We start from the raw sequence: 26,980 nt of genomic DNA, 5'->3' as shown, positions 1-26,980 counted from the left end.
GCCGCCGCCGTCCGCACCTCCCCGTCCGACGCAGGCCCACGGCGCCTGCCCTGATGCTGTGAGGCCGCGCGGCCCCAAACCCGGCCCCTCGCCGCCATCTCCGCGCCCCTCGGCGGCCATTGGAGCCGCTCCGCCTCGGATCGAGCGAGCAGCAGCCGGGCCGCCGCCATGGACAGCCCGGGCGGCGTCACCGACAAGAAGAGGTACGGAGCCGGGCGCTCCGCCCGCCGCCCCCCGGCACCCCGCGCCGGGCCCCCTGCTCTCCTCTCCTCTCCTCCCCTCTCCTCCCCTCTTTCTTCCCTTCCTCTCCCCGCGCCTTCGGCCCGCCGCCCCGCAGCGCGCTCCGCTCTTTCATTCCTTCTCCTCCTCCCGCCCGCCGTCCACGTCGCCATTTTGTCGGCGGGGGGAGCGGGCCGGACCCGCGGCCCCGCGATGCCGGGGGGCTCCCGGGGGGAACGTTGTGTTTGTAGGGCCCCCGCGATGCCGGGGGCATGGGGAACGTTGTGTCTGTAGGGACGGCGGTGGGAATTACGAAGGGGGAAGGAGGCGCCGAGAGGGAGAAAGCGCCGAGCGGGACGCACGCGTTTTCCCCGAGGATGCGTGCTGAGTGTTGGTTTGCCCCCAGAGCTGCGGCTGTTTCCCAAAAGGAGGCGGGAGGGATGCACTGCGCCTTGCGGGAGGCGTCCGGCGAGCCTTTCGTCTCCTATTGTGCTCCGGTTTTGTTCGGGAAGGGCCGAGTTCGGCATCGGGAGCTTGAGAGAAGCGTGGCGGTGGGGGAGGCGGCCGCCGCCGAACAATGTGAGTTGGGGAGGATGAATAATTCACCGAGGATCGTGAGCTCAAATTAGAGAGAGAGAGAGGGAAATGAAGTGCGCGGAGCTTTTGTTGCACGGCGAAGTTCTGGAGCCGGGGCGCTCAGGTGATGGGATCTTCGATGGGCGATGCGCCGTGCCGAGCAGGGGGTGCTGCGATGCCGCCTGCGAGGAGGCAGCGCTTGGCTGTGCTGATGGCGGGGGCTGTTTTGAGACGGGCTGTCTCCGCGCTGGTGGTATTCAAGGGTCGGCCGGGATAAGCGGGCAGTATGGAAGTGGGGCTGGGGAGGAGTTGGCTGGCTGCTAAAATGGATGGTGGAGCTTTGTGCTGAGCTGCGGACGTGGAGCGTGGGGCTGGGACCGCTCTGCTTCTGTGCCGTACCTCCAGGGCTGCGCCGTCTCCGTGCAAATGTCATCGGGATGGACGAGCTGAGCCTTTCGGCCCGATGAAATAGCTACAACGAGGCGCTGCTTTGTTTTTTCTACTCCGTGCTATCGAGAAGCCTCAGAAAATCGTGGCAGCGGGGTATTGTTCTGTGCTTTGGCCTCGTTTTGAGGCAGCTCTAAAGAGGGGCTTTGAGACGTTAAGGTTTTCTCTGTTGCTGTTTTTCTTTGTCCTCGAGCATTTGTTATTTTTTTTCCTTACTATTCTGTCTCTCTTTGGTACTTTTAATTTATTTATTTATTTATTTATTGCAATCTCCTTATCCTGGAAGTAATCTGCTTTCTTCAGAATGCAAGAATCAGTATGCGTGGCTTATCCTACCCTTCCTTAAAGGGAGGGCTTAAGGAAGGAGCATTCGTTGTCTCGTGCTTGCCATAGACGGAGTTCAAGGTTGAGAATGTATCTTATCAAGTAATGAGGAGTACTGAGGTTACCACCGTTGCAGGGTATGCTTTAATTTAAAACATAAAGCTGGGGCTGTGCTATGCTCATCCTGGGGCTGTGGGCCTGCTGTTGAGCAAAGATGGCAAAGAAAGGAAGGAGAAAGGAAGGATGTGAGCTCAGCAGAGAACTTGCTGTAAATCTCAAGCATTGCTCAAGAGCCTGGGTTGGTGTAGAAGGGTTTAGGTTTGACCGAGTCCTTGTTTGGAGTACCTGTAAGGAGAGCTCCCTCCCGTCCTGTCCCTTGATGGGAAGGCTTGGATTGCAGATGTAGCACACGTTGATTTCAGCATGTGTTAGGGTCCTTTCTTGCCGTGCTTGCATTTGGGTGTTATCTCTCAGCAGTTAGTGAAGCTTGTTGTTTGCTAACGATGTGCTGTGAGATGCAGAAGTCAGGAATTTTGACCCTGTGTGTCCCTCATTCTTACATAAGTGAAATTCAGTCATCACAGTAACTGGAAGCAGATTCACTTATGGGTTTGTGGCATGCATTCCTTTGTGTAGTTCCAAACTTCAGTCTCATTTGATTTCTCAAGGAATCTTGACCTCCCCCCCCATGCCATTATGCACTGACAGTTACTTGGATTTCAGCTATTCCTCAGTAATTGGAGCATTTTTATGTGCTCCTCATAGTTTTCCCCCTCTTGTTGCAAGGGCTCAGTTTGTCTCAGTGTATGCAGTGAGTATAACTGTGTTCTCTTGAGCTTTGTTTGCTTATATCTACCATTTTATTCAGGTTTAGAAGCATGCTGGCTTTCAGGGATGTGATTTAGCAGGGGGTTGTTAGGGTAGTATGGTTAGGTCATGGTTGGACTTGATGATCTTTAAGGTCTTTTCCAACCTGAGCAATTCTATGATTTAATATTCTTCAAACAAACCCTTGTCCAGGTGCTGGGACAAGCTTTCCCTCCATTCTGCACTGTGACACTTTGTTATTAGGAGAGAGAATCTCGCAAGCTTTTAAGTACATGCAACAATTAGGGTTACTAGTTACTTAAAGACATTCTTGGTGACAAGCAGGTTTTGTAACAGTATTCTCTTGAGAGCTCTGGGTCTTCGGGTGGTATAGAAGGGTGCGATGTAGGTGAGCGTCTGAAAAGCTGGTCAAGCTTTTCAGTTCCTTATAGTTGGGACTTTGTATCATCTGGCATCTCAAGGGTTGATAGGAAAAAGCGAGGTTTTTCTGTTGTATCTCTGCCACTGAGGTCAGAGCCCACTTTCCCGAGGTGCCCACTTCGGTGCTGCTGGCTGTGATCCTTCAACCTGTGTGGGGTTGTGAGGATTTCTGTGTGCTGCTGCTTTCCGTCTGTGTGTTTCTTTCAGTGCCGGTGGAACTGAGCCACCATTAATGGGGTTGAAAGCTAATACAAAAACCTTTTGTACATATGATAACTGCGCCTTTCTGTGCTGGAAGAAGAGGAGAAAACTTTTTCAGTCTTCCATAGAACCTCCCTGCAGGTATGGGGAGGGCAGAGCGGTTCATGGATTACATAAAGTGGCTGTTTTTACAGCTTTCAGGATTCTTCTGGATTGTTTGGCTTCCCTTAGGACTTAAATGGCATTGCCAGAGTTGTCTGTTCTTTACTGTTTCCTCAAACTGAAGTGATCAGAATTCACTTTTCAGTGCTAAAATGAAGGCAGCAGCGTAGTGCTGTGGCACTGCTTGTGCTTTTCAAGGCACAGAAGATGAACAAGGGACAGCTGCGGAGGATTTGCCTACTGTGGTTACTTTTTCTTAGTTTTGCACTGTTGGTGGTTTGGTTCACTTTTGTTGGTGAAGGTTTGGGCATCTGGTAGTGTGTTGGTGGGAGCAGCAGGAGGGGGTTTCTGGGTTTTGTTTGGAGTAGTTTGCTCTGTCCTTTTAAAACAACCTCTCCAGCCCCTCTGGTGGCACACTTACACTGCTCTGCGCCGAGTGGAGAGCTCTGCGGTGGGTGTCTGGGGTGCTTGGGGCTGTTGGGGGGCTGGGATGGCAAGGGGCTGCGTGCTGATGCTGGCTCCTGAAGCCTGGCAATTGTGAGCTATTGATTTATAGGTTGAGGTCTCACGTAACAAATCTATCTTATTTCCTCCTCCAACTGCCATCCCCGTTCTCTGCTTTATCTTTCCTGGAAAAATGTCTGTCCAGAGCTTCTTTAGCTTAAGCTAAAGTTATGTTAAAATACGGCACTTATAAGCCCTGAGAAATGTGATTCTGTGCCTGCTGCCACCAGAGCAGAGATCCAAGAAGACCATGCTGTTACTGATGTAAAGCTACTGCGATATCTAACAGCGTGGGTGCAATTAGAGCTGCTTGTTCCTCCTTCACATGGAGTGAAAACAACTTGATAGACCTTTGTTCCCTCATATCCTTGAATTATGTGCCTGGAGTTTATAAAGCTGTTCCCCAGAATCTGATTGCTGACGTTGAAGTTGGGGAGAAGAAATTTCAGCCGTTCACAATGCTACTTCATGTTGGCAGTGTTTTGGAGTAAGCACGAACACTTCCGAAGCTCATAAGAGTGTGCGTGTGCTCCTTGGTGTGTTTCTTACCTGAAAGCCTTGAAGACTATCACTGTGCCTATGTAGTAAAATAGGTTATGTTCTTGTGTGTGCACGCTGCACAGGAATTGCTCTGCGCTGCTTTGTCTTAGGCTGGATTGCAGCTGGGTTCTCATGACTTTTTCAGTATGAGAGGGAACTTTGCATCTCAGAAACCACTGTTTCTGTGTACTCGATTTTGCACTGCAGGGGGAAAATGGTCAGTGTTGTCTCATTGAGAGCTTGGTGTTATGATAGCTAACAAAACAATTCCCAGGCATTGTTCAGTAGCGCCAGGTGGGAGGTTTGGCACGGCTCAGCGGTGGCAGAAGGGAGCACTGAGATTTTCCTGATACCGCTCTTTTAAGGGGATGTAAAGGCAGATCAGATTACAGCGTGTTCTTTAAAAACAAAATACTTCAAAACAAAAACAAATCTTGCAAGAACTTCATTGCCTCGTGTTGTTCACTGATGCCCAAAAGGAAAGAGGAATGTTCCAGATGACGAGTCATCAGCTCAAGTGCTGCTTTTATCTTAACCTACACGGGGTATATAGGCAGGTGTTTACATGCCTCCAAAAATCCTAGGCAATGCATGGAAAGAGCTTAGACCTTAATCATCTTTTCATGTCATAGCAGCCCTTTGTCTTTCACATTTGAGAAATTTTTGGAGCCTCTCTCAAGAACCTTCTTTCATATTAGGGCAGGCAGGAGAGCGTGCAGGAGAATCTGTTTTTTACTGAGCATTGCTCTGAGATGGGAGATGCTTCAGATGGTTCTGTGGCCTTGAGATGTATAGAAATGGCCAAGGAGAAGAGAGGAGCCTTTGCACTTCAGTGACAGAAAATTCAGGACGGATGCAGGTTACCAAATTACAATTGGCTATAAAGGCTAGGAGGGGCTTCCTCTACTGAGATGTCAACTTGCATAGCGTTATGTTTTAAGTCAAATAAGTTCTGAAATGATTAGAAACATGAAATCAAGTGAATACATGCCAGCATATACATGCATATATTTAAATACAGTTTATGTAGGTGACGAATGCTTCAGGGTTCTTTGATGTGGAGCCATAGCCTCAGTTGGTGTAAATTAGCACAGGTTCATTGAAGCAATGCCTGTACCAGCCTGGGGATTTGATGCAAGATATCAGAATAAGTGCACTGATATCTAAAGATAAGTCTCATCACATTCATAACATGTCACTTCTTTCTGTTGGAGCCCGATGGCATTAGGACCTGTACAACAATGTACTGGTTTAAAATGTTGAGAATTTTTTTACCCAGGCATTTGAAATGTGTCGTCTGAAGCTGAAGAACTGGTGCTTCAAGAAGATGCATTAGTAGTTCCTTTAAGATAGCTAACACATGATAGACGTGTAGACATCATAGGCTGTGTAGAGAAACTGTACATTCTGTTTAATTCAGTGTGGTGTGAATGAATTCTTGTGAAGCGTTCAGAGGAAAAATGTTCCTTGTTACACAAAAGTAGAGCCTGAATTTCTAGTGAAGAACTGACAAAAGAGAATCAGAGCTGGTGTGAAGAAATCTCTGCTCTTACATTTGCAACAGCAAAAGGTCTTACTGAACGACTTTGTAATTTACAAAGTATCGCTTTCAGCTCAGTTCGTAATAATCCTGGAAGCGTTGCCTGAAAAAGATGACCCACTTTGTTTACCAGAATGCAGCACAACCACAAGCAGACCGATGGTGTTACGACAATTCTTACATTTCGAAAAGGAAAAGAACGCCGAGGCCAAGAATCTTGTTTGTGAGATTATTTTGTGCTGCTCGCGACTGAGAATAATAACTGCACTGTTATGATGCAGGGGAGCTAGAGCTTGGCTTCCTCACATTTTCCCCGTGCTTACACCCACTGCAAGAGGTGGGAATATACTGCAAGGAGCTGAAGACGTGAAGCAATCCGTGTCAAATACAGAAGCTGCAAACAGGACGCTCGAAATGGAAGCGATTGAGCTGATGATGAGTGTGTTCAGGGCTTGGTTCTTCAGAAGGGACTTTTCTCTTGTTGACTGTGCAGCTGATACCACTGTATGTAAGCACTTTTCTTGCCTGCAGGTTCTTTATTCATATAGGAAAAATAAAATATCTTTATTTCTACTTATTTGAATTTGTTTTTAAAACCTTTGATGACAAAATACCCTGTTAAGTGAAAGCAGATGAGGAATGTAAAGTGAACAGAAGGGCAAGAACTTGTGTTAAAGCAATGAGGAAAGTCCTTTGGCCTCTGATCTGCAAAGCTTGAATGCAGTACTACAAAACATATTTAGAAAACACACGATTTAGACTGAAATTAGGTATTTTATCATGAGTCTACACCTGTCTGAAGACAGAGCAGTTCATAGCTAAAATATTGGTAACTGAGAGCATGCTCAAGTGATGAATCCTTTTCAGGGATGTGTTCTGCTGCTCTGTGTGCCTTGGGGAGGCAAAAGACTAACAAGAGTGCTGAAGTGAGGAGAGCACTCGGAGGGAGTTCTGTCCAGCCCATGTCCAGCCATCTTCTTACAGTAGTTGTGTCTTTTCTTTCATAATAAGCACAGGGTAACTGCTATGCATCTCCCATCCTGAAGGATAAAGCACAGCACTTAGTGAAGAAAAAAAGGCTGTCTTCTAAAAAAAGCCGAAATAACTTAGTTGACAAAATTGTAATTTTCTCACAAATAACCCTTCTGTGCCATATGGTAATTTGTATACAGTAAACTACTGTGCAGAGTGAAAATATCAGTGTATTACTCAGTGTAGTACGACACAGCGGAATCACTTCACCATGCTCTTAATTAGCAATGCTAATTTTGGAAGCTTTTACCTTCTTACACTTTCTAAGCAGGGAGGTAGGAAGGTTTTCAGGTCAGTTTGAGGCCAAGCTCAGGTGATGGATAATCTTGGAAGTGCGATGTTGTGCTGGGTTCAGGAGTGCCAGGCTCTGCTGCTGGCTATCAAGCGCCACAATTTGCCTGTTTGTAGAACGAGCTGCAGGGGTCCCTGCTCATAGCAAAGCAGCTGGACTAGGTGGCTTGTAAGGATCCTTTCCAACACAAACCTGTGATTCTATTATTTGTGGTCTTGGGAGTAAGACCTCCTAGTGTGCAGTTCATCATGTAGCTCGGTGGGCTCTTGTCAATGAGAACCAGTCCCCACTTTGCCAACAGCAGTGGATTTTGAAGGCAGCGCTCATTCAGGAAGCTTGTGCTGCTGTAGTTAATTCAGCTCCAACTGCCTGCCTGCTCTGAGTCTGCCAGGGTACCTTTTAGTCACAGTTTTTTGATGGTGTTCAAATTATGGCAAATACTTGTGAACACCTGAACAGCAAGAAAACAGTTCAAATAGCTTTGTAGGTACAAAGGAATAACATTTAACTAATAGTTTGCGTACAGAAGCATTGTCTCTGGGCTTCAATATTGCACTAGATTTTGCAGTTAAATATTTTTAAAAATCTAAGTTATCATATTTAAATAATACATATTTTCTTTGTTAGATTACTGGGTTTTAAGTTCATTAATTCATAATAAGTAAGACTTTAATCTAGAAGGTCACATGCTTGTGACTACACACGAGGTTAAGGTGCTGGATTGCTCTCATAACAACTCTATGTGGATTACAAAATAAGGTAATGGGTAAATAAAATGGCAAAATGGCCATGGCATAATGCCAAAAGCAATATCTTTAAAAAGCAAGTTACATAAAAGCAAGAAGAGCTGAAGCTGTACCGCAGAACTGATGGTGAGCTGAGAGACTGTAGGAGTAGTAGAGCGCAGCATGAGAAAGAAGGAGCACCCTTCCAAACCAACTGGAAAAAACATTCTGGGAAATCTGCGTGCAAATACAGTTCCTGGAAAGCTTGTCCCTTGCTCTTTTCAACTGAAAATTCAGACTTGGCCTCGCGTTGGTGAGCACAGGCTGAAATTTCTTCCCCTTACTTCTAGGAGGAGGTTTGGATGTCGGCAGTGAGCGCTCCTCAGGCAGATGTGTGAGGTGAACGGCATCCTCCGACCAGTTTGCTCTCTGCCCTGCTGCCTGCCTTTCCTCCAGCTAAACAGCAGAGATGGCAGCTCCCTCTCAAGGCCACCCTGTGCCTGGGCACCTTCAGGGGACAGGGATTTCTGAGGGGAAAAGAGGGAAAAGCAGGGACGTTGCCCGTGTGTGCTGAGTGGAGATGAACAGGTGTTGTGTTTTGTTTTAGTCAATACTGACATACATACGTATTTTTAACTAACTGGATTTGAGTGGTGTGCTTTGCTTACATTTTGAGTTGTTTTTCCTAGGAAAGTGTCTTTAGGGAAGTAGAATTCTGCTGCTTTAATTTTTCTGGTAAGCGCTGGGCTTCTCTGGGTCTTCTCATGGTAGAAGAATTCAGTAAGCGCTGTGGCTAGCAGCCCTGAGCAAAATCAAACTAGCAAACAGTGAAGAAAAACAAATAACTGCATGTTGAGCGCAGCTGAGTATAGCACGGCTGTGAGATGCTTTTTGGCAGCCTCTGCCTTTCCCGTGGGCTTGAAGCTGGTGTGCAGCTGTGCAGTGGCAGGTGAGAGGTGCTGGTGTGGCTGAGCCGCCATGAACAGAGCTGGTTGTGGTGGGGTTTGGGTGGCTGAGGAGAGACCTGCCAGGACCTGAATCAGGAAAGACCAGGTGGATTAATTAACACATGCACAATGGCTATTTTACATGGGAATTGAAAACAGCTACAGAGAAAAAATCTGAGTAGAGAATCAGTAAGTTAGTATGAATGAATGTGCAGCTAGAAAGGATAGAAAATAAATAGTAGCAGTACAGCAACTTACAGGAAAAATAGAAAATATTGTGTAATACTGTGTATATAGGGTGAAATTTTACATAAGGTGATGATTTAAGAAACCAGAAGACAAAGTTCACGTGGCACGTGTTTTAAGACCTGTCCACTGACCAATTTTTAACTTGATAATTTTTGATTTCAATTTATTGGTTACTAATGGCATTTTCCAGGGTTCTTCTAGGTCTTGGATGCTGGTCTTATGTAAGGAAGAATATGGCAGATGTAAATGTGGCTGTGAATTAGTTTTACATTGAAGGAGGGGAAAGCTGGGGGCTATGTTAGAAGAGTGAGGAGTCACTCATAGAAACGTGCAGCGGTGGGTGGCGGGGTCTTTGAGATGATTTGGTGAGCAATATATAGCAATATATAAGAATCTGTAAGAAAGATGCTCTGGCCCAAATAGTCTGCACGGTCAGACTTAGAGGAACTGCACATTCGGGTGCAGAGGCTGCACTGAGATGTAACTGGTGCATGTGACAGTTGCTGGTCCAGATTTTGCTTGCTGCAAAAGCCTGCTGTAAAACTTTGTTATATTCATGCTGCTGTATTTTAAAGCCTTTCTCATCTGGGGGCAGTGAGTGGAAACCTGAGTAATTAATGTCCTTCAGCTGCAGTGAGACCTGGTGGTGAAATACAGTTTTGCTTTGCGTGTCTAGCTCTGGTATTTTCTGGAACTCAGTAGTTTGTTCAGCTATTACATGCAGACATCTTTTACATAGGTGTGCGAAGAATTGGCTCTAAAATTGTCAGTGAAGCACTGCTTTCTGTGTATATCCTGCATTAGATTGCTTTCTGCTTCTGTATTCCAAGGCTAGAAACACAAAATGGAAATGAATGTCTGGCAGCGAAATTGGGCAGGAAATATCATACCTGAAAATGTGGGCAATTTCCTGCCTAGCATGGGCATTTCTGATATTTTCATTGCATGTATAATCTTCTACTGTGGTGATCTTCTGAACCTTTAGGTGTTTTCATGTGCAACAGTCCGAAGGTTGTGATAAATATCTTAAGTTTTTGATGTTGATCTTTCTTAATAAGAACTCAGGTTCCTGTTGCTCTTACAGGGTTGTATTTCTGTTGCTAAGATGAAGATTTTTAAACGTAGGCACTTTGGAAAATCTCTTCTATAATTTATTCAAACCTATTTTGAACTGGTTCACATTGTACTGTTTGGAGTCCTCTTCCTTGAGCTCCCTTTTGTTCTAGCTGAGAGAGCTCACTTCAGAACTGTATTTTCTCTACAGGAGTTAAACATCCTCTAATTGACTACACTGACATTTTCTGGCAGCTACACAGCGTGCTTTTTCATTTATTTTGTGCAACTGGAAGTAACAAAGCTTAGATTTGCAATAGCATAGGGTTTGGTTTTTTGGTTTTTTCTTTTTTGCTTTCTCATATTTGGTGACATCCCATGTTGAGGCAACTCTGACTTCACTTGGTAATTAAACTTCCTTTATGAAAGACCTTTTTTCCATTAATTTGATCCATTAAAGAAATGCTCTTTGAAGCTGGAGGTTAATCTTCCCATTTAAATTGCTGGGTTTTACCCAGATTAGTTACAGCTTAGTTTTCAGCAACAGCTAAAAATAGTGAAGCGTTCTGCTGTACAGTTTAAATATCTATCTATAGAAGTAGCCTTTCTCGTAAGGAAATATATAGCAAGAGGGAGACCTGGGCCTGCTGCTGGGACATCACCGTTACGAACATTTGGGCTTTCCTTAAGTTTTGCCCGTTGTAACACTGGGCTTCAGCAGGCAGTGCTTGATTCACTTGCTCTGGCTTTCATTTTTAACAGCAGCACTGGGAGCTTGATTTGAGCAATATTCAAGTCAGTAATTAGTAATTTAAGGGCCGTGGAGAGTTCTGACTTTGTTGAAATCTGTGCTGAGTGTCCTAAAACCAAGCATCTAGAATCCAGCTGAAATGTTTTCAAGAACATGGAGCTTTCAGAGAGAAAACAAATGCATGGAAAAGGACTGTCTCCATCTCTTGCACTGCCCTTCCCTACTCTTCTTGGTTACTTTTGATCCTGACAAGTGCTCAGACTTGAGTACACAGCATTATTGCTACAGTACAACTTTAGGTAAAAAGTGCTGTCTGCAGTTGAAAGGGAAGCTATAGTAAAGCTCTGGCATCCATGCCAGTGGGAACCAATTACTTCAAATAATTCTATAGTAGAAGGAACTGTTTGCAAGTGAAGGGATCTTGAATGAGTAGCTAACAAAGAAAAATCAGAGGTGTAAAGGTGAAACTGTTTTAGTAAGCACAATTACCTGTATTACTTTTGTCAGAGGCAAAACCTGTGGTCATAGAAAAAGGACAGAGTTGGGAGTGGTTTTTCACCTCCACCCTTAGTTTTCCACTGGGAGAAAAGATACTTGAGGCCTGACTTCAGTAAGAAATGTTTAATCTATTCGGTTTTAAACAGCTGAAGTATTTTTTCAGTACCATCAAAGCTCAGGCTTCTCGTAGTGACTTTCAGGATATACCTGTATGTCCAGGGCCTCAGGATTCTTAGGCCAAGATATCCATTTCTCAGTCTTCAGGTTGAGACCGAATGCAGAGAGATCTGCAAGATAAGAGAGATCACTAGTGACTTCGTGCTGCACTTCTGAGAAACACGAGCTATGGTCACAGAAACTGATGGACTCAGTGCGTCAGGAATCCTTACTGAGATAATCGCAAGTTAATTATCAGATGGTCTCAATTTGTTGGAAAAAAAATCAAGTTAATTTCACAAGGAATTCTGATGGCTTACTTGGTCTTTGAAACAACTCTTTGGGCTTCCTTAATATTTCAAGGCAGTCACGCTTGCAAGGTCAGCCCTGAAAGCATGAGCACTTGGATATTTCTGCACAAACTAAGCAGGTTCTCTGGCTGTTGCAAGCAGCACATGATTTATGTATATATTTAACTGCTTCCATTGAATCTGGTTCCTTATTTCCCTGGTAATATCAGCTTGTGAGTCACTGTCTTCTGTCACTCACAGTACCTCTCATAAGATGATGTGCTAATTAGAAAGTTATATTATTTTTGCACAGATCCACAGACATAGCAAAGATGACTTGGTAACGGCCTACTGAAATTAGAAACGTGTCATTCCTCAACTGTTGGTAGCAAATATAATACAATATAACAAAGGTCTATTTTCTGCCATCTTCAACTAGTAACACTTGGTCTCTTCTTGATTACCTTCAAAGGCACATGCTTTGAATTATAACAACCGTATTTATAGAGATACATTTATCTTTCATGCAAGTAAATGGAAAAAAGAGGATCTACTGATCAGTACAGCTGTGATATCTCCATTGCATGCAAAAAGAAGGCAAGATGCCTTCAAAAGGTGTCTGTATGTGTATACACACAATGCAAAAGCATAATGTATTACTTTCCATAGTCCATTTAAAAATAAAAGCACATTTAACTGCAGTGACCCAATTTCCACTGGTGTGGGTACAGGGAGAAGGGATGATTATTGGCATTATCGAATGGCTGAGGATCATGGTTGTTTTTATGCCTGCTGCTAGCGAGCTGCCCTTTACTTGATGTGTTCTGGGGGAGGCAATGGAAGAGGATTCACTGGGAAAAGAGAAATGGGAAAGGGACTTTTCCAAACACTTGAAAAGCAGGACACCTCATGGTAAATTTGCTTATCTGACCTGTTTGGCAGGCTTTGTAAGGATGATGGCTTTAGCATGTGAGGAATGAGGTGGTATAAAGGGAAGAGCTTGAAGAGTGTAAATGGTATTGCTAGAGATAATGTCAGCTGTAGCATTTTTGGGAGACTGTAGGGGCTGGGGGGAAACAGGTTTTGGAGGCTAGAGAGGTGGAAGTCAGTGTTCAAATAAGGACTGAAAGAACTGTTCTGAAGAACTGACTTTTCATGGTTCTGCAACTGATTCCGGCAGCAGAACTGAATACACAGAATAGCATTTAAACGTGAAAATTGAAGTCTGAAGCTATTCAACTTCAGGAACTGGTTAATTGGCTACGGGGCAGCTTAGAGCGTTTGACATTTTACTTAAGAGAGTTTTGTAGCTTTTATATTGATCCCAAACCTTTTTAATGCAGGATTAGTTCTGAACGCAGGAAAGAGAAGTCAAGAGATGCAGCTAGATGCCGAAGAAGCAAGGAATCAGAAGTGTTCTATGAACTTGCTCATCAGCTGCCCCTTCCGCACACTGTGAGTGCCCACCTCGACAAGGCCTCCATTATGAGGCTGACCATCAGCTACCTGCGCATGAGGAAGCTGCTGGATGCTGGTAAGTGCACAGCCTGGAGAGGGGCTGGACGTATATTGAGGGAGAAGGTAGTTCTGAAACCAGTGAGCAGTTTAAAAGAAATCAACAGTATTGTTGTCAGGTAGACTTTCCTTAAGGTAGAAAGCTTACTGGTGGATGTGTGAAAGCAATCTCACTCTGATTTTTTGAGATTCGTGATACCATTAGTAGATCTTGAATTTAATTGATCGCTTAGATAAGCCAATGATACTGCTTTTGAACAGTCCTGCAAGACTGGCTCCTTGCAGACTGGTGCCAGAAGTCATTTCTGATGACAAGTGAAGAAAGACTGATATTTACTTTAATAAAAATTCATGGTTTCTTGTAGGTGAGCTAGAGACAGAAGCCAAAATGGAGAAGGAACTGAACTGTTTCTACTTAAAAGCTCTTGATGGATTTGTTATGGTGCTTTCTGAGGATGGGGACATGATTTACATGTCTGAAAACGTGAACAAGTGTATGGGACTCACTCAGGTGAAATACTGACATTTCCTAAGAGTGTTTCGCTTCTGTAAAAAGTTGTTGCACTTGTGTATGTATCAAGTGAGACACCCGTATACCTCTTATTTTGCAGTTCGATTTGACGGGGCACAGTGTATTTGATTTCACTCATCCATGTGACCATGAAGAACTGAGAGAAATGCTTACACACAGAAATGGTGAGAAGAAAAAACAATTTCTAATTTACTTAAGGATAGTTTCTCTTGGCACTACAATAGATGGATATCTGCCAGATAAAGGCATAGAGAGAACAAATTGGTATGCTTTTCTGCTCAGACCACAAAGTTAGTCTTCCAGAGATACTAACAGATACAGCCAGAATGTTTTGGAAATATTCTAATTGTAGGTGACACGAGACTTCATTAGCACTCTTTAATCTAAAAATTAATGACTGAAATTATTGAGGGTTGAAAGAATTAGCATGCTTACAGAAATGAAATGAGTTTAGATGAAAGTTGGGTGAGAATGATATGGAATGATTGCTGTAGAAAAATACAAAGACATTGAGTTGGTATGTCTGTCTTGGTCCCAGAGAGCCCATACAGGACAACTTAAAAGCAAATGGTTTCTTTCAAAAACTTGTGGTGCAAGATTCAGTACATAGAGATGGTGAGGACGCAGAAAAAACTAATTGGGTAGTGGTCTTGCAGATATCAAATGCTCTTTCCTTGGGTAAGAATAGAAAAGAACACTCGGAAAGCCCCATAAAGCAACTGTTAATTCTGGGCTTGGGATTTATGCTTCACTGCACCTTTTAATTGGTGCATGAAATTGGTATCTTTTCAGATTTCAGACTTTTTATTTCTCCATGTAAGGGAATAGAACACTGTATTCACATATGCTGTACGCTTTGGGATTTAGCAAATGCCCATGAATTACTGCCTTTAAGTCTTCTGAAGGTTTGTTAATGACTGTAAAGACTTGGCAACATGCATGCCTCCAAACAAATCTTCTTCACTTGGTCGTAGTAAATCTAGAATTGGACCTCTCTAATTCCTTTTTCATCAAACAAGAGGGTTATATGAACTTCAAATCTAGATAGTGATTAATTACCACACCGTTAGGACTGACCTCTATTTTCTTGTATCACTGTAATTCTGCTTAGTTTAGCAGAAGTGACTAGGTACTGTATCACCATGGTAAGGGCCCTGGCTTTGATTTTGTAAGCATTCTCTAAACTTCTCTGCTCCTAATACTGAAGCATAGCTGTAAAGCTATATCAGACATCCTCCCTGCCTTCTGGAGGGATGCATTATTACACTAAAGCGGTGTGAAAGCTGGTGTGGTGCAGAAGCATATTCTTAAACGTAGTGAGTTTCATGCAGATGAACTGTAGCATGTCTAAATTGACCAGACTGGAATACGGTGTCTGGAAAGCATTATTACAAAATCTGTTTTGCAAATGAAGCTAGCAGACAAAAGTCTACATTGCACTAATAATACATTTTTATATTTAATAGTATTCCCAAGTTGTATTTTACTGCACCTCTTACATCAGTGGAATTATTTTGATTTGAGTGTTAAATAATCCTCTTGGGGACTGTGCAGGTGCAAGCGAATACAGCTCTGATTGGCAGAAACTGAACTACATTCTGATGTGTTGGGAGGTTGCATTTTAACTTTCCTAGCTGGCTGTTATAAAAATAATGTCCAGTGCTGACCGAGACTTGAGAAAATTCCTCCATCTTTTACAGCTGCTTCTTAAAGCAGAGCCCTCAGCATCAGCATTTAGTAACAATGACATTTTGATCTTCAGCTATGAATATCTAGATTGGTTTTGCTCCTTTAAAAGCACAGCACAAAATAAGCTATGGTTATTTCTCTGAACTCTGCATTACTTTTTTCCCCCTCCTTTTAAGGATGTTCTAATGCAGCATACAGTAGGCTCGTCCCCATTAATTTTTGCATCTGCAAGCAATAGACAAAGCAGTGTGCTGGCTGTTATCTGTAGTGTATTTTTTTTCTGATGATTTCTGTCAAGCTGGTAGTTCAGACTACCAAGACTAATTTCATTGCAACCGCTGGTCGTGGGGACAATCAAACCATTATATAAGCTCAGATCAAAAGCAAGCTCACGTGTTCTGAACTTCGGTGCTGTATCTTAATTTGGTCCCCACTCTAAGCATCCCTCTGTGAGATTGCTTTGTTCCACACCTCCTTGCCCTGGGTGCTTTATTGCCTTTGTCTGCACACAGCTGAGCTGCTTGCAGCATTCCTGATAGGATCAGTATGTTTTCTGTGCCCAAATTAGGCTGTTTGGTTTTTGAATAGCTGAACTAGTAATTGACTTTGGAAGGTTGTCCCCTGTAAAGGGGGGAAAAAGGAAAAAAGAAAAAAAAATCTAGAGCCTGCTGCTAGCAAGCAAGACTAAAAAAGTTAACACTGCTGATATGAATTTGTATCAGAATTTCTTGACTTTTTTCAAGAATGCAAATAGCGTGTTTAAAAACCTGGTGTCTGCAAATCACCATGGAAATACTCAGAAGCGTTTGAACAGCTGAGCTATTAATTCACAATTTAAAGACTTAAAATACTGTAGTCCTGAACAGATATGGGCCCTAAGCACCCAAGAGTTCTGTTTTAATGCAAATCAGCCCAAAGTGCTTCTCCTCCTGCATATGCTTTTCTTGACTCCTATCACAGTTTTAAAATATATTACATTTTCCACCAGTCATCTTTTGCCTGAAATCTGGGATTGTCAAGTTGACTACAAATATAACAGTGGCGTTAAAACATTAAAACTTCTTTTTTCTTCTTTATTTCACAGCAAAACCCCTGCTGAAAAGCTTTGTTAATTGTAAGCGCTGCTAGTTTTCAGTCTTTATTTTTCTTTAGTTCTACTACACAAGTAGTTGAGTTGTGGTTTTGTTTTATTTTAATGCATTCAGAAGATGATCCATGAGCTCAAGAACTGGTTACTATTTCCTTTTGCTAGGTCCTGTGAAAAAGGGCAAAGAGCAAAACACGGAGCGCAGCTTCTTTCTCAGAATGAAGTGTACACTGACCAGCAGGGGAAGAACAGTGAATATAAAGTCTGCTACGTGGAAGGTAATGAATACAAAGGGCTGCTTGGATGGGTTGGCAGCTTCCTCTTCAGATGTCAGAATTTACTGTATTTCAACATTTTTCACTTCATGTAACTTGAGGTTGAGTTTCAGTAAGTATTTAATTTAACCATCGTGCTTCAATATGCTGAATTTTAATGCAAAATACATCAGGGAGGTAACTGAAACAATGCTTAAAATTAGTTTTTCAAAACTCTTTAATTCTCCATTTTAAATTAGAGGTTATTCATTTGTTAGAAATTCTAATTACTAAACGCTTGCGTAAAGCTGCCTCCTCTGAGGGAAAACTGCCTGACGCCTTCTATACTGATACTCCATTCCTTTTGATTCAGCTTTGTAAATCTGATGGTTGAGGTTCCTCTGAAGGACTCGTGTGTTGTTCTTTCTGAAGTTGCTGGCTATTCCTTTTGTAATAACTGGAGCTAAAAGAGCCCAGTCTGTTAAGTGTCTGAGATGAATGCATTTTCATTTTTTTCCTTTAGGCAGCCTTTTATTGTATGGAGTGGCATTACAGTTAAAAATATTCTTTTTAACTTGAGCTTAGTTACTCTTGATCAAATAACTTCTTTCTTCTTTGCTGTATGTGAACAATTTCTACTTCAGATTTCTTTTTTTAAAAGGGGAAAATCAAAAAATGCAACCTTCTCATCTTTTGAAGAACGTATTTGATTTCTTCTTCTAACATCACTTCTGCAGATGATCTAAAATGGAGGCTGACACTATCAGCATAACTCTCAGGTCGACATAGTAGGATGCCTGTTGCTGAGGCAGTTGTTTCCAGTGTAATGAATTTAACTTTGAAAGAAATTGACAGGAAAGCAGAAACTTCTGGCATTGCTTCTGCAGACACAAGAGAGGAGGGAGCTGGCAGCGAGCGCACTAACAGCCTGTGTAAGATGAGGAGAACAGGCTGTATTTTAACAATCAGTTTGAAAGCACTATTGTGTTCCTGCTGTTGATAACACTAAGTGTAGAGAGGTGTGGAGGGGGGTGCTTCACTCTGTGTGCACTAATGGAAGTGCGTCTGTGTTGTCTGACAGAAAGCAGTCTGGTCTCTTTGTAAGTGTAACTGTCCCACAGGTACTGCACTGCACTGGACACATACGTGTATACGACACGTGCAATAATCAAACTCACTGTGGCTACAAGAAGCCTCCCATGACGTGCTTGGTGCTGATATGTGAACCCATTCCTCACCCATCCAACATTGAGGTCCCCTTGGACAGTAAAACGTTCCTCAGTCGTCACAGTCTCGATATGAAATTCTCCTATTGTGATGAAAGGTAAAATATATTCTGTTCTTAACAGCTGCATTCATGTGAATGAATGATTTGCAGGGGTTGTGTGTGTTGGCTAATGTGGGCCTCGTGCTTTTACAGGCTCACTGGGTAACGTGATTATCTGCAAAACGGAGTTGTCAGTGAGATGCTTTGGCTTTTATACTGACTGATCAGGATGTTGTATTAGAAGCCAAACTCTTAAGTCTAAGGAGGGTGTAGGGTTATGACTTGTGAGTAATTCCTCAGTTAAATGCCTGTTCAAACTGGCCTTTAGTGTTGTGGCAACAATTCCTTTGAAATGAGAAGATTTTTCTGGATGCTGAGAAAATGGAAAGGATTTGAGGGTGGCTGGAGATGATGGTGCAGTTTATAGACCAAAAAGAGTACATATATAATATGTCAGGCACATTTTACTGCTTCCCCACTGTTTTGTCAGATCAGCATCTGCTTTTTCCAGTCAGGAAAAAAAAAAAGGGCTTTGTTCTACTTTTAATGCAATGCATCTGTAGTTGAGAATGAGATTTTGTATTATGGTACATAATATGTCACTGATGTAGTCCAATGCTCACCTTACTATCCTTTGAAAACTCATGCTTGATAAATTTGAAAAAACAGATGTGAAGGAAATCACTGGCCTATTTTTTTTTAATTGGGTTCTATTTGTTACTGCCTGCTAAGATTATTATTTTTTTTTAAATATAAAAACGAATTTCTAATCAGTGACAGCAGTTAGATACAAAAGTACATTAATGCGGGTTACTTTTTACTCTGTGCAGTAACTTTACCTTTCTAAGCCAGTGGTGGTACATAAAATGCATTATGATGTGTATAGGGCAGGGCTGGATGAACGCTTTCTCCTAGTTAGCTCTGCCCTCTAGGGGCTGAAGAAAATACTGTTTTCTTTGAAAGCCAACGGTGAGAATAAATCTGATTAATAATTTGTCTTAGTTGCATGGTTAAAACTGTTAAAGCATGTCTTTATTTTATTGTATTCTTATTTGTGTAAGCTGGATATTCTAGTCTGTAAGTAGCTTGTCTACTTTTAAGCAATAACGTCTAAAAAGCAGGGATTTACTTAATCCTGTCCATCACAGGACATGCTTTATAAATATTCAATGAGAAGTAAAATCCCATGGCTGCTGAAATGTCTTGTATCTTATTAAAGAAGCATTAGGAAAAAAAAGCAAACTCACAGTAAACCAGCATTGCTGGTAAAGTTTGTGGAAGAGATTCTTCAGTCCTCTGTGGCATCCATGTGCTGCTCAATGCCTGCTTAGCAAATACTCTCTTGTTTTAAAGAATTACAGAGCTGATGGGATACGAGCCAGAGGAACTCCTGGGTCGTTCAATCTATGAGTACTATCATGCGCTGGATTCTGATCATCTGACCAAAACACACCATGATAGTAAGTGAAAAAGATGTATTTAAAGCTCCCGAAGTACAAAATATGAGAGAGTGCCAGAGGAAAGCCACAGAATAACAAGGGTTTTCCTTTTAATTGCAGATGTGAATCTGTAGAGAATACCTAGCTTTGAAAACTGATTTTTTATCTCTGCCTGTAATTAAGGTTGATGTCCATTCTGTTTTTAGTGTTCACAAAAGGGCAGGTGACAACGGGACAATACAGAATGCTTGCTAAGCAAGGTGGCTACGTCTGGGTAGAAACTCAAGCAACTGTTATATACAACACTAAGAATTCTCAGCCACAGTGCATAGTATGTGTAAACTATGTGTTGAGGTAAGTTGAGTAGGAATTGCTATTTCTGTCGTGATTTTTTTGAGTCAGATTCTGATTACATCTTTGACTTGCTGAGAATTCGGTCCCTATTCAATATGCTACACTGCTGTTTTTCCTACCAATTAGATTTTTACTTAGAATACTGCTAGTCATAGAATCAGGATTTAAAAAAGACAACCACTTCTTTGATGTAGTGATATCAGTGGGGAGACCTCTGCAGGCAAACGAGTGTAGGACCAAAGTGTTTTGGATTATCATGGTAGAAGCATTTCAGAACTTGTGCATTGCAGACATTTATCTAATTTTTGTCCACAGTCTGGAACAGTTATATTTGCTTGTAATTCTTAGTGATGGAGTCAGAGCAGCTATAGTGGTTTCCTAATTAATCTTTTTCTTCCTTAGAATTCTTTTTACTGAAAGGTTCAACTTAAGGACTTTTCTGCAACTGTGAAACAGTCCTAAGTCAGTTTTTCACAGTTTCAGTGAATGTACCTGTATAAATCCACCAAGACATAGTACACTCATTTAACAGAAGACTTTTAAGGAAATCCCCAAAGCTTGCCTTACTTGCTTTTCTGACTCTCTTGATGCTTTCATGGAAGTAGTATCTCTATCTGTTACCTTTTTATGACACCAGATTTAATCTGTTACATTTGAGGAAACAATCCTTGTTTGTAATTGCTTGCAACTTAGAAAATCGTGAAGGCCAAATTTTAGCTGGTTTTTAATCATCTTCCTTTCTGTCTGGCAGTGGAATTGTTCAGAAGGACTTGATATTTTCCCTTGGACAAACTGAGTGTATGCTGAAACCAGTGGAGTCTCCTGAAATGAAAATGACCAAAATATTCAGCAAAGATGACCTGGATGATACCAACAGCCTATTTGAAAAACTTAAGCAGGAACCAGATGCTTTAACTGTGCTGGCTCCAGCTGCTGGAGACACAATTATCTCCCTAGATTTCAGCAGCAATGGTGGGTGTGTGTTTAAGTTGGAGAGCATGCTAATCAGTAAAGTTTAGTATTTCACAGTAAACTCTGGAAAATAACTTCCCACTCTCACTTGCCTAGTGTTAAAATGTAATGAGGTCCGTAGACACACTTAGTATTTGTTACTTAGGTTGATGGTCTCTTTTAATTTTTATAGAGTCTGATGAACAACAATGTGATGAAGTTCCTTTGTATAACGATGTAATGCTCCCCTCATCCAGTGAGAAATTGCAGAATATAAATATGGCAATGTCCCCACTGCCTGCCTCTGAAACTACAAAGCCACTTCGTAGCAATGCTGATCCTGCACTCAATAGAGAAGTTGTATCAAAGCTGGAGCCAAACACAGAGACACTCGAACTTTCTTTTACCATGCCTCAGGTGCAAGAGCAACCAACCAGCCCTTCTGATGCAAGTACCAGCCAAAGTTCACCTGAGGTTAGTTATGTAATTTGGATACACTGTCATTAAAATGTATGTGCTGTGTTGAGGCTTGTAGAGCATATCTAGTTAAAGATGCGCCCAAGGCATGAATTCAAAATTATTTCTAGGTTGTGCCTTAGTTATGCTCATACTCTAAGGAAAAAATACATTTTCACAGGGAGAATTAACTTCTCATGGAAGTGAGTCTTGCAAATATGTACATGTGATAGAAAAGAAGAGCTTAAGGTAGGTCTTTCCAGAAAAGGATGATTCAGAGCTGGCTTCTGTAAACACCAAATTAGCTACAGTAAATTACTGCATAGGCTACTTCTGGGTTCTAACTCATCCAGTGCTTCCCAAACGTATATGTTTTCCTTTCCCATTTCAGTTTTGTGCAGCCATAGATTGGAATTAGTTTTGGCATTCACACATTTTTCAGAGAGTCTGTAGATACGATGCAAAATAACGTAACGATAGAAAGTTAAAACTGCACTCAAAATGTTTTCACAGCCCAGTAGTCCCAATGACTATTGCTTTGATGTGGATAATGACATGGCTAATGAATTCAAACTGGAATTAGTGGAGAAGCTCTTTGCAATAGATACAGAAGCAAAAAATCCATTCTCCACTCAGGTAATGTACATAAACTTGAAATTCTGTATCATCTTAGTGCTCTCAGCGTGCTTCTCATTTTGTTAAATGCTTCCAGCAACCTTATTCTTTTACACAGTGCTTTATTAAAAATAAATTGCACAGAGTTACTTTGAGGGTTTGGTAAAAGCAAGAGGCTTAGCAGAGCCACGAAGTCATAACTGAGATGTTCTGATATAAGTTTTACTTCTTATGTTCTCCAGGAGACTGATTTAGACTTGGAAATGTTGGCTCCTTACATCCCAATGGATGATGACTTCCAGCTACGCTCCTTTGATCAGCTATCTCCACTGGAAAGCAGTTCTTCTGGCTCTCAAAATGCAGCCACCATTACCATACTTCAGCAGACTCAGACACCATCAACTGCTGCTGATGAAATAAAACCAGTGGCAGAACGTGTGGATGATGTGAAAGCACTAATGGTTCCATCATCTCCTGTCCACGTAATAAACGACACGAGTAGTGCCCCAGCATCACCTTACAGTGGGAACAGGAGTCGAACTGCATCTCCAATCAGAGCAGGAAAAGGAACATTGGAACAGACAGAAAAATCTTGTCCAGGAGCACCCAGTTTGATAACAGTCACGCTGAACAAAAGGTATTTCAAACGTGAAGCTCAAGCCCCAGTATTTATTCCAGAGATTAGACGTGATACACTTCGAAATACTGCAACTGATGTACATTATCTTCAACGTTCTACATCAAAGTAGAAATCAAAATTTAAATCCAGACCAGTTTTTTATATAGTAAGCTTCTCTAATTTCTCAGCAGCTTTTTTGCAGTAGCCCTCACATAAACATCTCATGCAATAGGCAGCTCCTACATGCCAGCTGTGTTCACAATTTTGTTCTGCTCTTGTATGTGATGTATAGCCACTTAAAAAGACTGCAGCAGGCACTGAGCAGGTAGTTATACCTACACAGCATTTCTGATGCTCTTCTTGTCTACTTCATTGAGGTGAGAGGCATCTGCAGTCTGTGCTACATGCACTGCTTTTAAAATTGGCTGTAATTCATGATGATGGACTATGGCATACGTAGCACATATTTATGATGACGAAATTCTACAAAATCAGAACATCAGACCTTTAACACAAAATGTGTACACAAATACTCAGAAGACTTTTCCTCAACCTTCCCCCCCCTCCTTTCTATAGAAAATGAATTATTGAACATTATGCTTTGTTTTTTTTGGTGTTTTTTTTACATACTTTTTTTTTTTTTTTTTGCTAAAACTCATTCTGAGCTCCATACAAAGATTAAATGCTAACATTTTCTATGCTCCTAGGCCATAATTGTTTAAATTAGACAGTTACTAAACAATACTAGTATGGTTCTTAAATTCAGTTCTGTCATATTGTATTTGTCCACAAAAGAAGAATGGCTCGAGAACAGTAGAATCCTCTTAACAGCCTGAATCAATTTTTCTTAGATCTACTGCAATGGATGAAGAACTAAATCCAAAGATGCTAGCTTTGCATAATGCTCAGAGAAAACGAAAAATGGAACATGATGGTTCACTTTTTCAGGCAGTTGGAATTGTGAGTTTTGTTTTACCGTTTTAACATATTCACTTTTAACCTTGCCATTTCTGACATGAGGCTTCAGTGCAGACTCCAGAGTTTAGCTGTTGGTGTGCAATGGAATCTTGGGATCAAAAATAACTGTTTGGGCATGAAATTCCCTCGTCTATGCAAACACTGTTTTAGTTCTTTTACTGTCGGTTGTTTCAAAGTGCCCTCTGTACCTAAGTGCATTTCTGATTAGATAGAAGATATCTGTGAACGTACATGCGAGGAGGCATGCTTCATTAGCAGAATAATGCACAAATGTAAGGCAAAATTGTCGTATTTATTTCACTTCTGCTTTCAAACTCAGTTTTCATATTCATGAGTACTGGACAGCCTTCTTGCACTTCTTATTCTTTCATTTCTCCATGAGTCTGAGGTTCCTTTTTTTAGTTTGGTCAGATAACAAGACCATACAAAATGTGAGTGCACACAATCTAGCAAACTTGCATTGGTACCATGAGTTTTTCTCTCGTTTGTGACTGCGAGTACCACATTGTTGTCCATCTAAGCTATTCAAAAGGAACTCTGTAGGTATTCTAAGACTTCTGTACTTGACTGGCACTGTTCAGTTTGTTATCTTCTGTAAGGGTATTTTGTCTCTACAATCTTTGATTCTTAATGTCATTTTTTTTAGTAGTTTGAAATCTTGGGCTTTGCAATGATTTGCATCTCTCTTCTTGGTTTCATTGCAAATTCCCACTTCTCTTAAGTTTCTACATAATTAATTCTTGTCTTTTTCTACTGCATCGTAGCTTTTCACATTTTGTTTCTGTAGCAGTCCGTCCTTCTCCTGGATGGAGTCATCCATCATGTCTAACAGTGCAGGGCTACTTTTCCTCTGAATGGTTCACTCATGCGAGAAGTCACTGTATGCAGCCTTAGCATTGCTGTCCTCTGTGACAGCTGAGAAAGCATTAATACAGCTTTATTTTATCTTATTTTTTGCTATGGGGTTAGCAGATTTAAAAACAACAACAAAACAACAAACATACTTATGCTATTGATCTTATTTGCTAAATGCTTTGCACTTTCATGCATGTTGTTCTGTTGCTTTCAGTAGCTCTTTAGAATTCACAGCTCTGCTACAAGTTTTACTGCCTTTGGTTGCCTCTTTCTCATGCAGCGGTGCTATGGCGTTGCTGATACGTATTTCAAAGTAGCTGCACACTAGCAGTTCTGTATAAGCTACTGTAACCAATACAGACTTCTCTGTAAGCGTCCTTTCTGTATCCGATGCGTTAGAAATATTTTGTCAGTTTCTGCACTGTCAGAAGCTGAATTTTCCACACAGTGGGGGTCTTAGTGACACTGTTACAGGCAAATACTTTTCGTCGTCTGCTTTCTCTCTCCAAAATGGATTTCTCAGTGTACAAACCAGGCCTTGCAAATGCACAGAAGAAAAATTATATTAAATCCAGGCTTGTATCACATAGCAATTTGGGACTGTGCAAAAACTTGCCATGACTTCCTGGCTATATGGCAGCAGTATTAATCATTGTAGAGTGAAAATAATTGAAGACAAAATGCAACTTCAGGTTTTCTGGAAAATGAGAGAATTAGACAAGGACAAGGTGTGCTACAGTAAGATTATGAAATAATGATCCAAATAATTAAAGCAGAAAAAAGTGAGGTATCTTTCTTCATGTGGAGGACTGTAATGCATTCACAGTAGGAAAACAAAACAAAAGCCAGAACAGGAACAATACCAGTGACTTATCTTGCTATGAAATGCAGCTTCTGAGTTGTTTAACTCCTGTTATACAACTGTCTTTTTGACTTGTATGCATGTTTAATAACCTGAAAACATGTCCCTTAATGGCAGCATTCTTAAATACTTTTTCCTCTTTCTCAACAGTCAGCATTACTAACAAGGCAAAATCTTGCAGATTCAACCCTTGTTACTAAGATGGTGTTTTTTCCTTCCATCCCATCTTTGTTTCAGTGGTGGCCTTTTCTAATCCTAATTATATGGAGCTTTTAAAAGCTTTCTGATCCCCACATCTTGGATGCTGCCATCAAAAGAATGTGCTAAGGAGCTGTTCTGTAATAGGATGGCTCAGGACTGCATTCCCTTAAGCTTTAGATTGGATGGCTTGGTGTCAACAACTGGTGCACAAGCAGAATTTACAACTTAAACATAGATAAAATCCACTGAGCGAGGTGCCCTGACTCTCCTGTTTACACTACTAATGCCAGTGCAGAAAACCACTAGAGACTCCAGTGGAATCCTGATAGTTATCACACGAGAGCAGTGGTAACCAAATGGGCGTGTATGTGTACCTGTGTTAACCCTGAGCCTGGTATCTGGTGATAACCAGGATTCAGTAATTATTTGGTGTAAGGGAGGTAATCTCTTGAAATCTGATCCCATTTTTTTAAAATTAATTTTTAAGGCTACTATATTGGAAATATATTTGCTCTCGGTTCCGAATGAAATCCACTGTAAACTGTAATAAAGCCAACATCAGCGATAGGGACCCCTAGTTTGGCAAAGGGATGCAGAAGGCCAGAAAGATGCACTATTCAATAAAGAAGCTTTTGTTTCACTTTCTCCTAGGGGTCTTTATTCCAGCAGACAGGTGACCGTGGAGGAAACGCATCGCTGGCCTGGAAACGCGTAAAGGCGTGCAAAACAAACGGACACAACGGAGTGGAGCAAAAGACAATCATTCTACTATCGACTGGTTAGTATCCTTACAACAAAATGTACGTAGAGGGGGGCAGGGGCTGTGAAAGAAAACTGATGCAAACATACCCAAGCTCATCTCATTCCTGAAAAATCTGGGAGGAAAGTGAATAAAGTGCACTTTTTTCCTTCCCCTCCCTCTATAGACATAGCGAGTAAACTTCTAGGGCAGTCGATGGATGAGAGTGGACTACCCCAACTCACGAGTTACGATTGTGAAGTAAATGCTCCCATACAAGGCAACAGAAACCTGCTACAGGGTGAAGAACTGCTCAGAGCTCTGGATCAAGTTAACTGAGCTTTCACAGTAGTTGTTCCTTTTTTGGACACTGGTGAATCATCACCTAAAGCAGTCTATTTATATTTTCTATATCTGATTTTAGAAGCCTGGCTACAGTACTGCACTAATTCAGTTAGTTCAGTTTTGATCCCTTTCTACTTATTTTGACAGTCTTTTTAATACATTCTTTATGTAACAATAACTCAAACCGTAGTGCATTTTTATAATTCTTTGGTACATACACCTTCAAGTCCATTACATTTAAAACACACTTGCAATAGCAGCTTAGAAATATGCACCTGATTTAAAAAATGTATTTATTTTTTTGGCTGGGGAGTTGGTCACCAAAATCTATCATTAGTAAAACGTCAGCACGTGAAAAACTGGCAATACTTCCATCCTGCCCTTTGTAGGTAGCTGGAAGACTTGTGCTCTCTTACTCTTTATGTTCAAGTATGTTGGTTTTTTTTTTTAATTTTAATATTTTTTTAT

At 41.6% G+C, this 26,980-nt stretch overlaps 1 protein-coding gene across 2 annotated transcripts; it reads left to right on the top strand.

The window, feature by feature from the left end:
• Positions 1-168: 168 nt before the first annotated feature.
• Positions 169-26,506, top strand: HIF1A (hypoxia inducible factor 1 subunit alpha; the record flags this gene model as incomplete). Of its 2 annotated transcripts, XM_079536805.1 has the most annotated exons (15): positions 169-203; positions 13,098-13,288; positions 13,635-13,780; positions 13,881-13,965; positions 16,743-16,855; positions 17,953-18,155; positions 19,452-19,558; positions 19,744-19,891; positions 20,643-20,863; positions 21,036-21,316; positions 21,812-21,934; positions 22,156-22,550; positions 23,384-23,492; positions 26,080-26,206; positions 26,355-26,506. In XM_079536805.1, 15 exons carry the CDS (start codon positions 169-171, stop codon positions 26,504-26,506), a joined length of 2,436 nt encoding a protein of 811 aa, XP_079392931.1. The 2 variants fall into 2 exon arrangements, with proteins under 2 accessions (XP_079392931.1, XP_079392932.1); XM_079536806.1 differs by lacking the exon at positions 21,812-21,934.
• Between the last annotated feature and the right edge of the window lie 474 nt (positions 26,507-26,980).

This window comes from Tetrao urogallus, assembly GCF_951394365.1.
Source record: "Tetrao urogallus genome assembly, chromosome: 6".
Lineage (NCBI taxonomy): Eukaryota > Metazoa > Chordata > Aves > Galliformes > Phasianidae > Tetrao > Tetrao urogallus.
This window is presented reverse-complemented; position numbering and strand designations above follow the sequence as displayed.